The 15,688-nt window shown below is 39.4% G+C and overlaps 2 protein-coding genes across 2 annotated transcripts; one reads left to right on the forward strand and one right to left on the reverse strand.

Annotated features, from left to right (window-relative positions):
* LOC106175118 (sodium-dependent phosphate transport protein 2C) lies at positions 1 to 8,365 on the forward strand. Its single transcript, XM_013556960.2, has 9 exons — positions 1 to 319; positions 3,051 to 3,098; positions 3,489 to 3,576; positions 4,265 to 4,393; positions 4,985 to 5,128; positions 5,739 to 5,930; positions 6,302 to 6,420; positions 6,636 to 6,927; positions 7,356 to 8,365. Exons 1-9 carry the CDS (start codon positions 281 to 283, stop codon positions 8,300 to 8,302), a joined length of 1,998 nt encoding a protein of 665 aa, XP_013412414.2. The 5' UTR covers positions 1 to 280; the 3' UTR covers positions 8,303 to 8,365.
* A 1,104-nt stretch (positions 8,366 to 9,469) lies between these two features.
* Positions 9,470 to 14,167, reverse strand: LOC106175119 (sorbitol dehydrogenase). The gene is made up of 9 exons (XM_013556961.3): positions 13,995 to 14,167; positions 13,799 to 13,832; positions 13,038 to 13,202; positions 12,425 to 12,584; positions 12,048 to 12,166; positions 11,687 to 11,752; positions 11,193 to 11,371; positions 10,582 to 10,703; positions 9,470 to 10,128 (listed from the first exon to the last, which is right to left on the reverse strand). Exons 1-9 carry the CDS (start codon positions 14,046 to 14,048, stop codon positions 9,975 to 9,977), a joined length of 1,053 nt encoding a protein of 350 aa, XP_013412415.2. The 5' UTR covers positions 14,049 to 14,167; the 3' UTR covers positions 9,470 to 9,974.
* Positions 14,168 to 15,688: the final 1,521 nt, after the last annotated feature.

Consider the following 15,688-nt stretch of genomic DNA (forward strand, 5'->3'; position numbering starts at 1 on the left):
AGATGTCTCACTGATGACGGCGACCAGCGAGAGACCGCATAACCAATCCGGATACTTTAAACCCACAGAGTACACCGTGTAGTAGATATGTTATAAATAGAAACGGCTTACGCACTTTTTTGTGTTAATATCTTCTCTTTGTTAAAGAAGAGGGAGCTTTCGTGTCCAGAAAGTACAGCGACGACTTTTCATCTCAGTGGTGTTGGCTTGCAAGGAGCTGGCGTGTTTTCTTTCCCACCTGGATTTGGTCAACATTTGATCATTTGGATTTCGACATACGATGACCACCGGAGAAGAGAATTCGGACAAAAAGATGACGGTAAGGCTCTTACAAAGCTGACTTTTTTACAATCTGTATATTTACCGTGCAACCAATCTTTATTGCTACTAGCACATCTTTTCAAACTCTATGACCTAACAATCATATATAATACAATAATTACACATGCTATATACTGTAGATACGAGTACATGCACATTAACATACATTATATCAGCAAGTAGTGCATGTGCATATTAAGATTTGGGCACTACAAGAAACTACACAACATATAATTTTGAAAATATGATATTATATAAATTATAGTATTAAGTCAAGAGCTGCATGTAGCCTATAGGGCCTACCCATGTAGCTATCGTATGCGTGATACAGTAGCTCTATTGTTCACTAAAAGTGATACACCTGCAGGTAGGTCTGATTTTGTAGAAAGTAATGAACGTTATTTTAGATTCCATCTATTACTATGTACATCTATACGTATAGTCTTAATGGTGTAGAGTTCATCGCGAAATTTATATGCATTGCCACGATAGGTTAAGTTTAGGACGCAGGGTTGCAGGGTTAGGATCAGTGTTCACAGTAAGCCGTCCTAGTACCCCCTCCCTGCCGGCTTCCCGCCCCCCCCCCCCGCTTCCCCTCTCTCCCTCCCTCTCTCTATCTCTCTATCCCTATTTATTTCCCTGTCCAAGTTCAAAGAACAAGAACCTCCCGTCTCTCCCGCTTTCCCTCCCTCCCTCTCTCTATCCCTATTTATTTCCCTGTCCAAGTTCAAAGAACAAGAACCTCCCGTCTCTCCCGCTTTCCCTCCCTCCCTCTCTCTATCCCTATTTATTTCCCTGTCCAAGTTCAAAGAACAAGATCCTCGCGTCTCCCCTGCCTCTCCTCCCTCCCTCTATCTCTCTTTATTTCCCTGTCCAAGTTCAAAGAACAAGTGCGCCATTCGAAAGTTACACCTGAGGATTGGCGCACACTTTTACCCACCCCGAGAATCATATATGTGACGCTGTCATTTTAACAGGAGTTCATTTATACCGGTACCTGTCGTCTTAATATTGTGTCACAATGACATGCAGGGTTCCTGTGCCCTTTACGGAAACATTCCTATCATGACGCATTCATAAATGAAGACTGGTGCCAATCGCAGTATAGACATGTTACGTGTATAAATTTACATGTGCCGCCGGCGGGTGATTTCGCATGTCATGTAATGTCGGAACTGAATTTGTATTTTAATATTCTTTCCTAGAGGACTTCTCGTTAGTCTGACTAATGCTAAAATTACGACAAGACAGCGCAATGAACGTCCGGCTACTCTAGAGCCAAATCCGCGCATATTTTAACAGGTGCTTCAAACCATTTAATGTAATGACACGGGGTTCATCTCATAGAGGGCTAGTTGGCATTTCGCTTTGACAAAGTTGCGGTGTTAACGGTGCGTAAAACACTTAAATATACGACATCAAATGAACTCTGAATATGAAGGTTCATTAGGAATTCCGCTCAAATAAAAAAATTGCTGTTTCTCGACTTATTATTCCCAAAAGAAAGTGAATGACAAGTCATATAAAAAGCCGTTTATTATTATAATTTAGTTAATTTTCCAAAATGTAATATATTCTGGAAAATTCTTTGCATCATTATGCGGTTGGTTAACCACAGGCAAAAAAAAAGGAGAGACACAATGCCTCATGAACGTGATCAGAAGCTAAGGTAAGAAAAGGCTACCATTTCTTAAACATCGTAAATAAACTGTTTGCGCTTCTTTACTTTTAAAAGCAAATTCTAGATTGTACGACGATACAAATTAAGCTATGTTCTCAATGCTTTTTTTTTTTTTAGCTTGGTCAACTTAACATATAAAAGAAACAGGTGTATGGCGACACCAACAAATCCTGCAGTCAGATTTCCATTTTATAAATCTCTCGTAGACCAAGTTACCTTGTTTAATGCTTCAAAGAGCAAGCGAATAAAGAACGCATCGTAACAGCATGAGAAGATATGGAAAAAGTGCAAAATATCTGTTTTTTTATTTAACTCTCATGCATGGCACGTTTCCCGTGGAGATGCTACTAAGTTAGGAAGAGGCGTTAGGAGTCCTGACGTATATGCAGTAAAAGAAATCACACAAATTATCTTTATCTCTGTCTGTCTGTCTGTCTGTCTGTTTGTCTGTCTCTCTGTCCGTCTGTCTGTCCGTCTGTCTGTTGGTATTTCTGCTGTTCTGCCTGTCACCAATGACGCTGCATTTCATGCCCCCCCCCCCCCCCCATTCTACCATTTTTTTCTATTCATGATTTGAATGGAGTTAAATGAGTTTAGCCTGCTAGTTGTAATAAGGAGTGACTGAGTTAGCCCTTCATTAATTTCTGGTTTCGTCTATTCATTTTGTATTTATTTCCTGAAAAGGTCGCAATTGTCGCCATCCAGCGGTGACACAAATTAGGGAAAAACTTAATAATGAAATAGGGAAAGAAAACGATGTAGTTTCATCCAGAGAAAGTTATAAAAAAATGACAATGTACTTTCCCCTCTAGGGTACAGGCCGGGGAGGGGGTTCCGGGGGTTCGAACTTTGCTGGGAAAAGGTCCACTTATGAGTCAAATTTTGTCTAGATACACAAAAGTAAAAGGTACACTTTTTCAAAAAAAAAAAAATTGCTGGCTACGGGCCTGAGGTTACATATTGTTCTGGGAAGGAATAAATGTGAGGTCGGAGCGGTGATAATGATAAGCACGTACAAAGACCATGAATTCTTTACTTTATGTTTTAGGAGAATGGAGAGGGCGGTTATGCCAATCCTGCTTTTGATGAAAACCAGGTAAAGTACCACATAATTTTATCAAATGGAGACACTGAATAGGCATAAAACACAATGATATATTCAGCTGATAAGAAACGTGTTTCACTACAAAGTATACTGACTATGAATTGAAAAAAATACTTTAAATAAACCTATAAAAATATAGCTTCTAAATCCCAAGTCGCGACAGTCTGACGGTCGGGCAGAGAGACAGTGAAACAATCGGACAGAACAAACAGACAGACAGACAGACAGGTTGACGATTGACCGCAGGACTAACGAACAAATGAACGCATTTGTATGACATAACAAATGCCGCAAAGGGCTCTATATTAAATAACATTTGAACAACTGTCACGTCGAGTTATATATGCTATTCCAAAATAATTTTATTTTATGTTTTTGCAGAGGGAAGATGTCGTAGGCGACAGGGGTGAAAAGGAAGAAGACCCCTGGGAGCTTCCCGAGTTAAAGGAGACGGGAACCCCTTGGTCTGGTGAGTGCAGCGTGATGGCAGGGAATACAGACACAAGGATGTAGATTATTTTTTGTTCCACGTACATGACGATGAATTTTGACGCTCACCGATGGGTCAAAAGCGGTAACCTTCGGCGTCGGCCAATTATCCCAGCTTTGGGTCGAACCTCACCCAAAGTCAATAACGGTATATTGGGGTTGGGTTAATCTACACTGGTGACGTAACCGCAGGCGCGTAGCCAGGGGGGGGTGGGGGTGGGGGAGGGGGTTTCGGCGTCGGTCAGTTATCCCAGTTTCGGATCGAATATCATCATTAATTGTATATTGCGTTAGATTAATTTCCACTGGTGTCGTAACAGGGTGTTACGTGTACCGCTGTGGTTTGAAGATTTGGTTAATTTTACCTAACTTGATAATATCTTTCAGAAATGAAAGGGTTAAGTTATGTAGGCTACAATGATGGTTAGCCAGAAAACCACAAAAATTTGTGAAAAGTGAAATACATCTCTTTTTTAAGGATACATGTAGGCCTTGCCTGCTATTTGGCAATATACGTAAATGTCATGTAAATGTATTACTTTAAATGTCTTTGTTTAGCGTCTGTTTACGAGCCATCCTTTATGTCTGAAAATCCTATTCGTCACGCTTACTGAAAGTTATTTTCAACTCTTATAATTTGCTTAACTCAATTAACTTTATTTTTCAAGAGCTGACGTGCGGTGGCAAAATCACACGTGTGCTTGTTGTGACCCTGAAGTTGTGTCTTCTACTTTTCCTCTTGTACGTCTTCATCTGTTCACTTGACTTCTTGAGTTCAGCGTTCCGCTTGCTGGGAGGTAAGTTATAAAAACGTACAGCTCTTTATTGCCAATCATAACCATGGGAGGTGATTTACATTCAGTTTAAACAGTATAAAATAAGACAGTTAATGAAGAATGTTTCTAAACAAATAGTCATTATTCCAACATGGTCAATGAAAACTGTTATTTGTAAACTTAGAAGATACCTAAAACTTCATCGTTTTTCCTATTTTTTCTACGCATTTTCAGATGTCTAAACACCTACTCCTGATGGAAATTGCATAACATGTTCTACTTCAAAATTCACTTTCTTTCAAACCGAATACTGCATGTGCACTCCTTTTCCCCCTTCAGCCCCCACACCTTAAATATAAAGGGAACAGTATGACTAGATTCGTGACAACATCACGTTATTTTCTATTCCCATGACTTGCATGTTATACAGTTAGTAAAATGTCTTTAGCTACTTTAATAGTATTAATCATTTTTATCCATTTCTATATAATTGTATATTTTTATCTTCGTGTCTTCGTACCCCAACCCCACCCCCACTTAAAAAACCCTAGATCTGCCCCTATAACACCGATTTTAATATTAATTGTTTTGTGTTTTTATCTCTGGCACCAGGCAAGGCAGCGGGAGAAGCTTTCTCCCAGAATGAAATACTTGCCAACCCTGTGGCGGGCCTGATGATAGGCCTGCTGGCCACCGTCCTGGTCCAGAGCTCCTCGACCTCTACATCCATCATCGTGTCCATGGTGGGCTCAGGAAGTGAGTATCAGATGTCAGGATTGGGTTGTTACCTCTGCCGTATAAAAATTGTTTTCGTGGTTATCAGTGTTGGTTTGTCTGTCACGTAGTGGATGTATAAGATATCTTGAAAACTTCATAAATTTTGACCATAATATTTAAGATTATAGACACAGTTATTTGGAAGAAAAATATACAGTCAATATTTTCTGTTAAATCCGGGTCTCTTTACATTCTATAACAATTCTCCTTTCTGTTATCCCGTTCGGCAGTTGTTGTTTTTTTTTCCTTGGTGGAGGTCCACGTTCTTGGAGTGCTCTTGATTTAAAAAGACGAGTTTTATTTATGCAACAAGCATAAAGTGAATTGGCCCAGTAATGACCAAAGACAATGCTCAGTGTTTAACTCTGTTGTGTTAAGTCAAGGCAGGGGCATGTGTGACGCCATGGGACCTGTTTCACTTAAAGTCTAATGAGTTTTTGGGGTAAAATCTTTGCTTAGTAGTTTGCATTTTACTAAGAATAACAAAATGTTTTGTGAAATTTACTAAGGTAAGATTCGAGATGACAATTATCGCGTAAGGTTAAACACATTTTTGTTTATTCTTAACACGTGTCTTTTAATTTTGTAGTTCTTGGTGTAAAACAGGCGATTCCAATAATAATGGGGGCCAACATCGGCACGTCCGTCACCAACACCCTGGTGGCAATGACCCAGGCAGGGGACAAGAGCGAGTTCAGAAGAGCTTTCGCCGGAGCCACAGTCCATGACATGTTCAACTGGTTGACCGTGATCATTTTGTTACCGATAGAGGCCATATTTCGTAAGTAAAGCCAAGCGAATGCACCCCATCGTGGCTATTTTGCTACCGCGCTGTGATGTAACAGTGACGTATTAGCTACGACATGGACACGTGACGCCACGTGGAGTTTTTACTTTGTCATTAGGTGAAGACAGTCCATGTACATTAACCAATTGTATACATATAAAACGAGAATAAGGTGCACTTCGCACATTATAAAAACAGATGATAAAAAAATTCTTGATAACGGCTTTGGTTCTGCACCAATGCATTGTTTTCCTTCGCATGGGTTGGTGTCAGTTTCCGGAGGTCTGCAAAACAACATGTTGACCTCGCCTTAGGCCTTAATTTGACCATATCAGTTTAAATGCCTGTCTTCCTCTGTATTTCAGATCCTCTGTATTACATGACCCTTGCCATTATCAACTCTCTTGGACTTAAGACGAACAAAAACGCCAACCCCGAGCTGCTGAAGGCGCTTACAAAACCTTTTGTCAAACTTATCATTCAGGTGAGCACCACCACCATCCTCCAACACTAACATCTATAGCTGGTGATGATAACAAACACCGCAGATTATTTTTTTATACAGGACTGGAAACTTTATATACTCTGTTCATCGTCACAGTTGTTACGATGCTTACTGATAAAACGTATATCGAGTAATTAAATGCACTGCGCACTCCTCACTCAGCAAACGACTGCGTATCTTCATTTGATTTTCAGGTTGACAAGAAAACCATAACAGCCATTGCCAAAGGTTCTGACACCGACGGCCTTAGAATCATGAAAATGTCCTGCAAAACCGGAAATAAAATTCCCAAGGGTTATCGTACCTTCGCGGACATTGTCGCCACGCAGGCAAACTTGACCTCGGCGCCCTCTAATATTACTGATGCATCCAGCAATGCCACTACTACTATTACATCAGTGACAGCGCCGTTAGTTGCAGGCGGTAATTCTTCTCACGGTTGGAACGAGACTCACATATGGGGGCTGGGAGACGAGAAAGAAAAATGTGAGTCTATGTGAATTCGTAATAAAAAAAGAAAAATGCCTCAAGCTTGCATTAATTGAAAGAGAACCTTTGGACGCTTCTTTTGAATACCAATTTTTATCGCATTTGTAAACATTAACTGAGCAAACGTTTACTGACGTTTACATTTTATATATGTGTATATATGATATAATTATTATATTATATACAACGCTTTTAAAATGTCTTATTAAGATATATTAATTACTGTTAGTTTTCAACTAGTGGTTCATCGGTACAACGTGTATAGGCCTTTTGTAGCTAGATGACTAGAATTTCACGAAGCTCATTATAAACTCACTCAAAATTGAAAAATTAATATTTCGATAATTTTTTCAAAAAATTCAAATTAAATATTGAAATGTTCAGAAGTATTCGGAAGTAAGTAATGGTGATTATTGTCATTTTAGGTACATATATATTCCGCGGACTGGCTGACGTCTGGTATGATGAAGCCATCGGGGCCCTGCTGCTGGTTATAGCTCTGGTGATACTCTGCGTCGTTCTAGTATGCATAGTCAAACTTCTACACTCCATGCTTCAAGGAAGAATAGCCATTCTCATCAGGAAAGTCATCAACGCCGATTTTCCCGGCAAATTGGCCTGCCTGACGGGGTACGTCGCAATTATCTTTGGGTGTCTGATGACAATCCTGGTTCAGAGTTCGTCTATATTCACGTCTGCCCTGACTCCACTGGTTGGGGTGGGTGTAGTGAAAATCGAAAGGATGTACCCAATGACCCTTGGCTCCAATATTGGTACCACAGTCACCGCCATATTAGCGTCGCTTACACAAGGGAAAGAAGACCTGCCCAATGCTCTTCAGGTCGCATTTTGTCACTTATTTTTCAACATCTTTGGGATTTTAATTTGGTTTCCTGTGCCAATGATGAGAAAAGCACCGATTTCTTTGGCAAAGTTCTTGGGGAACACCACAGCAAACTACCGATGGTTTGCGGTCATTTATATAATTCTGATGTTTTTCATATTCCCTGGAATTGTGTTCGCGCTGTCAATCCCAGGATGGTATGTGATGGTTGGAGTGTTGGGTCCAATCGTCCTCATCCTCATCGTCGTCTTGATCATTAACGTCCTGCGAAAGCGGAAGCCGGAATGGCTGCCGGGAAGGCTCCGCACGTGGCAGTGGTTGCCCCTCCCACTTCGTTCTCTGGCGCCATACGATAGGCTGATTGTTAGAGCGTGCTGTTGCTGCAAGTGCTGCGATCGGTGCAAAAATAAGGACGACGTGGAAAGCGCTGATCCTGGTAACATCGACGATGGAGGCGAATACAGGAACAAAGACAGTTTTAATGTCACCGCATCACAGGACCATCTTGTTGAAACCACAAAATTTTAAAGATTAAGATTTTCAAAAAACTTTTCCAGAGGATAAGACCAATTAATGAAAATCTGAAGCTGATTTGCTTTGATATTGGTTGGCAATAGTTTTCGGGAAAAAATACCGATTTTCAGATGCAATTTTTAAAAATTACAGAAAGGAAAAGGAAATAAGTGAAATATATTTCTATATTTCTAATTATTTCACATAAATACAACACACACACACAAAAAAAATACCAAATGGGTAAAAAGTGTAACTAAACATCACAGGCCTTTAGTGTTTTAATGTGAACTCACTTATTGTCCCGCGCAAAATAAATCCGGATTCTTTTCTGGCTAGGCAAATCCATGAAGCACAGTTAAATTGTGCAGGTGAATAGGTCGTATTCTACACTCCAGTTGCTCATATCACGCAGAATATAGGTGCAGATAACTATGGTGTATATAATGGTCGTGAATGTAAATAGTGTACGGCTTTTTTTTAAAGAATTTCTATTTTTATAATCATATTCAGACTGCAGTGCAAAACAAGTTCATGGGTAAATTTACTGTTTAGAACTAGACGAATTATTATCCAGAAACGTGTTATAGCTTCCAATTTTCTTAAAATAACTTTTTATCTCTCAGGTATGTTATGTATGACGTGTGTTGCAAACATGCATTTTAATTGCACTAAGAATGCAGAGAAATGGTGTAGTGAAACAGTTCATATGGTGTTGTGGGCGTTTGCGTACCGGTTGAGCAATGGCCGATCACGTAGTGCTAAATTATTGTGATATTTTGAAAATTCCTTGAAGCTTTTTAGTACGTATCATATCCAAACAATGTCCTCGAAACCTGTTTATATATGTTTTGTGTGTACATATTTGCATATATATTGGATGTATATAAAAATTTAAATAGTCAAATAATTTTAAATAATAAAAATTATTTTATAATAATATAAGAAAAATAAATAAAAAGAGTTAGGGTAATTGGTAACTTTGGTTACTTTGTTTAATTTCTTATGGATTTGACTGTTTTAATAAGATATCTCTACAATATACCGCCTTTTAATTACGCCAGCTGAGTTAATGTCACTTTTCAGCTATTCATTATACGAGATGTGCCAGGCATTTCTCCAAAAAAAAAATCTAAACGCAAAAAAATTATAATATTCAATCAATATCAGCCCAAAGAGGTATTGTAGTAAAAGTGAGACAGTTATATTTTTCTCAAGCACGTTTAGCTAGCACGTCGACAAGCTCATTTTCTTTATAAAAAAGTTCACCTTTTGTGAACTTCGGCAATCAAATATGCATTGATCGATCACTCTAACAGTTTACAGCAGTAAATAAAGAAATCACCTTTTTCGCCAGAAATAATGAATAACAAACCTCTACATGTTTGTCACTGAATACGCTTAATTGTTTGAGAATACCTATTCTGTAGCCTTGGGTACAACGGCTGTACCCCTGTATATAGATAAATTGCCCTTGAAATGGTTTGATGGCTATTGCGCATGCGTAAACAATGTCAACTCTCCTTTCTGTTCTGATAGATTGGGTGTCATATAAATTAACCAGATATATACAGTATTATTGAGTAGTATGTAAAATATGCTATTATTTCGGTAATGTAGTAAGGTAAATTTAAAAATAGTCCGGTACTAGTTTTATACCAAGATAGCGTCCATTCAGAACCAAAGACTAGTCTCTGGCACAGCGAATCATGCACTTTACGGCTTTTCCGCTCTTTGCCATTTCAAAGGCGTCCAGCGTTTGGCCCAGCGTAAACCGGTGTGTGATTAACGGTTTGATGTTAACTTGTCCCGTGGCCACGAGCTTTAGGGCAAGCTGGTAGCTAGAAGACAGACATTTTGTAATGAGTTTCAAAGTCATGAAAAACACGAGAAATTTGAAAATGCAACATTGTACTGCACTTCTACCATTACTCCTCCTCTCACACGCCTCCCCATGCATTGTCCCTTCAGGGGCACTGTTATTAAATCTCGGGAGCCGTGTGAGAGGCGGAGAGACCATTACAAGATTAAGCGGTCTTCCTTTCATGTACATGTAGGTCCGCCATATTAAGGTCGTGGTCTAGCTTGCACTCGGCTCTTCTCATTCTGAATGACCCCACATGTGATTCCGTATATATAAATAAATAAACATACACTGTAGCTTCACATCAAACTGAAAATGACTGTAAATGGTCGACACAAATTATCAAATAGAAAAAATTAACTCTATTTGTATAAATGATTAATTTGACCTCAACTAATTACAATTTCCTCATTTACTCTTGTGCACGTACTCGTTGCAATACCGGAAACATCCGCGGATATCTATCTCCTTGGCAACGGCAAGGACCAATGGGATTCCCACAGACGACAACCCGTGACCAATGGCAGCCACTACCCCTCCTGGTCTTGTGGCCTGCGTTAAGCATATAAATAAACGCAATCACTTAGCATAACATGTGGACTATAAATTAGAAACGGTGAGAATTTTAACTACGACTTGATTTTTCTCTGTGAAAAATGTTTTAAAAATAGACTTGAATTGCAAATGTACCTAATTGAGTGCAAGAGGGTTATCAACCCAAAATCAGTCTATGCAAAAAAGTAATAAACAAATAAATTAATACATGAGTAATAGAAAAAAATAAATAAACGAAATTTAATAAAATAAAATAAAACAAAATTAATAAACGAAATTCAATAAAATAAAATAAAAAAAATAAAATTAAATAAATAGAATAAAATAGAGATCAAATAAAATGATAAAGAGAGAGTGAGGTGTTCTTCTCTGGGAAACAAACACTTGGACGATGTGTCGAGTATCTGAGTGAAAGATCATATATATTTCAGAGAGACTCAGAGAGAGGGAAGAACAGAGGACAGATGAGGAGTAAAGAAGACATACAATTATGCCTAGCTGCAGCCCTGATTCCGCTCCGCTGCATTCTACGGTCACAGAGGGCATGCAGCCTAAGCGTTCCTTCACTTTAACTGCAAGGTGTTCCACTCGGTCTGCCTGCTCAATTAGAAGAGTATGCGTCGCACCCATCGCCATAGCAAACTCCAGGCGTGCCGAAGAAATGTCTAAAATATATGGATATATTATGGGGACATTTAAATGTAGGGAACATCTAGAGCATGGAAAGCAGTACACGTGCTCTGGGGAGGGGCTGATTAAATGGTAAGTCTATGTTAAAAATGTTATGGCTAGAGCAGTGAACTATATCACTGCTTGCTATATAATGGAGTCATTTTCCTTTTTCTGTGCATTTTCCTCGATTATTGAATCTATACTTTTTGGATAGATCTTTTGTCTTATCGTAGATTATTAAGATGCAATGGTGGGTAAAATGTCCTTTGTAACCGCCTCGGTCCAGTAAAAACACGAGAGCTACCTACCGGTCACACAGACATCAGAGGCTCCCATTGCCTTAGCTGAGACCAGGGACATAAGGCCTATCGGTCCTGAAATAAATGTCAAACGTGGTCAGTTAGCAATCTTTACTCTAGTTGAAAACAGCTGCACTATGCGCGTTAAACCTTTTTATACACTGTAAATGATAATTTAAAAATGATAATTTTCCAGGAAACAATGTAGGCTATGTTCATTACTTAAGCACTTTCTATCGGAAACTTGTGAGAAAACTACGATTTATAAATACAGTATGATATGATATTCAACAATATCCTTCTCCACTGTTTAAAACCAAAAACTTGTTAACAAAAAGAATCTCTCTCTCTCTCTCTCTCTCTCTCTCACCAGCTCCACTGATCAGTACGCTAGACCCCGGCTGTATTCCAGCGCGCCTACAGGCGTGTAAACCGACAGAGAACGGCTCCAGCAGCGCCCCCTCTTCTTGACTTACGTGGTCTGGGAGCCTGAAACGAACAATCAATATAAAATACATAATGGGGAATTACTGCTGGAGTGACAGGTATGGTAGTCGGCTAAGAACCGTAACCCGTTTTCCTCCGTCCCTAAAACACCGTTACCTCTGTAAAACCCTAACCTGCCCTAGAAGCTGCTAATATGACATCTATCAACGTGTTTTTTTTCTCGTGAGTATATTTCCCTTTATTTCACTCAGACCCCCCCCCCCCCCCACACACCATCCCCTCACAAGACGTCCAACTCACTTGTAGCAGAAGTCCGCGGCGTGGCAGTAGTATCGCCTGAGACTCCCGTGGCCCGGGGGTGTCGCGCAGAAGTCCACGTCAGGACACAGGTTATACAGACCCTCCTTGCACAGGTCACACACCCTGCAAGGCACACCCGGCTCCACCGCCACGCGGTCACCTGACGAAAGAGGGAGACACTATCGATTGCTACCGATCGACTTAGCTTTGACCATTTTATATTTTTGTCTTGTTATAGACAGCTGACACTTTAGGAGTTATATGATGGAAGATTTTAACAGTTGAAAACGGATGCAGTGAGAAGATTTCATTGTATTCAGCCATATATCCTGCCAAATAATCATCTATTTTATCTGAGTGAAGCAGTTTTGCTAAAATTAACAACACGAGTAACTAAATGAAATGCAATTTAAGCTAACGAACAAGATAAAACTGAATTTAAAACGAAAAAATAAAAACATATAAAGATTACAGCAAAAATCACCCTGAACTCCAGTGCATAGAGACCCATAACATGTGACTTTTTCAGAGGAATATGAAAGACAAAGCTTCATGCTCACACGTAAATATCGGACTCAGTTGGCTCGTTACTGGTGACGAGGCATTGTCTTACCAACTTTCAGGTTGGTCACACCCTCCCCTAACGCTGACACCGTCCCGCTTGTCTCGTGTCCGAGGATCATGGGTTTCTTGACCACGAAGTGACCGATAGCGCCATCTTTCCAGTATTTGACATCAGAGCCACAGATACCCACAGAGTGGATGGCAAGCTGCACCTCTGTAAAGGGATGTGCTGAAATACAGACAGGCAGACAGAGGGACGGACAAACAGACAGACAGACGGACGAATAGACAGACAGACAGACGGACAGACAGACCAGCTTGAAAATCGCTGGGTCCTCGTGGAACACCTCGAATGAATGTTGTTGTCTAAAGACCCTGTTATATTTTTTTGTTAAAGCATCAGTACCTGAGAGCTCCTTTTTAAAACATATACACAACCTTTTGCTGAAAACACGAAAATGTCAATTTCTTTGATTAATGCATGATGCACATGTCACGCATGAATGACGAATCCGGCACATTCATTGCGTAGGCCAATAGTGTTGCGTAAGCACTACGCAACACTATTTTCTTATAGATAGTGCGTATACATGTCAAGAGCATTCCGGAAGGAATCAGAGTATTCGTATCGCATGCCTGACTCACCTCTGAAAAATACCAAGCGTATTAATAACGAATACGCTTAACTCTGTGGATTTGCCATGCACACGTGCAAAATATTACCTGGTTAAATACATTATTACACATAGGCTCTATATAGTGCATGTAAACGAATGCTGGATAAATACTCAAAGTGAGTATGCTACTTACCGCCTTTTTTAGGGTGGGGAATATCTGTTTCTTCCTGAAATGGAGAAGGAAATAAGCATGAGATGTCTTGGCCAGGCTTAACACACACACACACACACACGCACACACACACACACACACACACACAGAGAGAGAGAGAGAGAGAGAGAGAGAGAGAGAGAGAGGGAGGGAGACAGGGAGCAAATGCATTAATTACCAGTCGCAGATCCCCCTTCGTACGGAGCACGGCAGTTAAGTTGGTATCGGTCATCTTCCTCACAACGCCACGATTGAAAATCTTTGACCTACTAATAGTTACAAGCCGTACGTGTGGAATACCTCAAGGGTCAAAATGATCCGAATTTTATCAATTTAGGCCAGCAGATGTAAGCAAAGTAAGAGATAGAGGCTCATTATGCAATAGATTCAGTGCGGCACGCTGGGAAATGCTGACGGTGGGGCTAGTCATGATCTTTACTTACAATTAACAGAACCAGATATACATGTACTTCTCTTAGTTTCATTTCATACCTTTGCCACGGTACGACATTTGTTTTTGACATCGTATGTAGCTACGGGCTACGGCGAGTACATGTACGTCTACATTTCGTCGGGGTGCCGTGTCATTTCTACGACATGATATTGGGTCCACTAAACAAAGGGAAAAATCGGTTGTCTGTTGAAATGTGGTCGTACGTTGAACTTTTACATGGCAAAAAATATCAAAAATAAAAATAAATAAAATATATATTTTAAAATAAATAAATAAATGGCTTTTATCAAAATATGCACTTCTTTAATCCAAGTATGCCATAGCCAAAACTGTCACAGAAGTGCGATCATCAGTAAACCAGTTTTTGAGTATTCAGTTTCTAGTTTTTAAGTCTTTGATTTACTCTCTCTCAACGAAGATCGATAGAGACTGATAAATTTCACACGTGTCGAGACAAAAGTAGAAATTTAAAACTCTAAAAATTTAAACAACCGGGGTAATCTTTGGATCGTTATTCTGGCAAAAGGATTTTGACATAGTATACCTCTGTAATATTGGAAATATTGATTGAATTAGCTGTATTTTTTCTCTTTTTTGTTCTTTGTTTGCTTTTTATTCACGGCGCTTCTTGAAGAAAATCCACCCGTACTAGTCAGCTTAATAACATCGCGTGGGTAATATTTCAGGGATCTTGCCCGTCAGCTAATAAACGGAGCAGTAGGTTTTACTTGTACTCAATGATTAATAAGTAAAAAGTCAGTTGTTGGTATTTTTCAGATCGTGCATAGATTATTTCAACGGGAAGCTAACGCGCATCCGCCGCATTAGGGAAGCGCGGGTAACGCTCTGTTTTAGATAAATGGGCCAAATAGTCTAATTTCGAAGACAGGATGTGAATATTTGTTTTGACGTCATCTACATATGAACTTTTCGGGAGCCGAAAGTTCATTTATTGACCACGAGATCCGCTCGACAAAAGATATTACTTCACGAATTCAATGTATCACACACTAGCGTAGCATTGAGTAAGATCTGAAAGTTACTCTAGATTATTAGTCTTTTAAAGCGGGGACTAGAGGATTTAAAATAATAATAATAATAATAATAATAATAATAATAATAATAACGATAATAATAAATAAATAAATAAATAAATAAATAAATAAATAAATAAAAAACATACTTTTCCTCTTCTGGGCCTGAAAAGGTCCGCCTTGATTCAACATTTAATACATAGGTTTACGTCCAATTCTTTTTTTAGGAAAAACGCTTTCAAATTGCTGGTAACCGGTACACGCTTAAAGTCTGCGACTTTTTATTGATGCATGTGCAATGTGTTATTGGCCTCCCGCCGGTTACAAACAAGTATTACGTGAACAAGAATTAAACAAAATATTGATTAAATCGTTCTATATGAC

The sequence above is a fragment of the Lingula anatina genome, chromosome 7, assembly GCF_051362555.1.
Source record: "Lingula anatina isolate TDL-2025a chromosome 7, LinAna3.0, whole genome shotgun sequence".
Taxonomy (NCBI): Eukaryota; Metazoa; Brachiopoda; class Lingulata; order Lingulida; family Lingulidae; genus Lingula; species Lingula anatina.

Coding starts and splice junctions, on each gene's coding strand:
- LOC106175119 (XM_013556961.3), bottom strand. CDS start 14,048: ATGACCGATACCAACTTAACTGCCGTGCTCCGTACGAAGGGGGATCTG. Junction 12,167..12,424: donor GCCGCGGACTTCTGCTACAA/GTGAGTTGGACG, acceptor TGTTCGTTTCAG/GCTCCCAGACCACGTAAGTC. Junction 11,372..11,686: donor CTCTGATGTCTGTGTGACCG/GTAGGTAGCTCT, acceptor CATATATTTTAG/ACATTTCTTCGGCACGCCTG.
- LOC106175118 (XM_013556960.2), top strand. CDS start 281: ATGACCACCGGAGAAGAGAATTCGGACAAAAAGATGACG. Junction 3,099..3,488: donor CTGCTTTTGATGAAAACCAG/GTAAAGTACCAC, acceptor ATGTTTTTGCAG/AGGGAAGATGTCGTAGGCGA. Junction 4,394..4,984: donor AGCGTTCCGCTTGCTGGGAG/GTAAGTTATAAA, acceptor CTCTGGCACCAG/GCAAGGCAGCGGGAGAAGCT.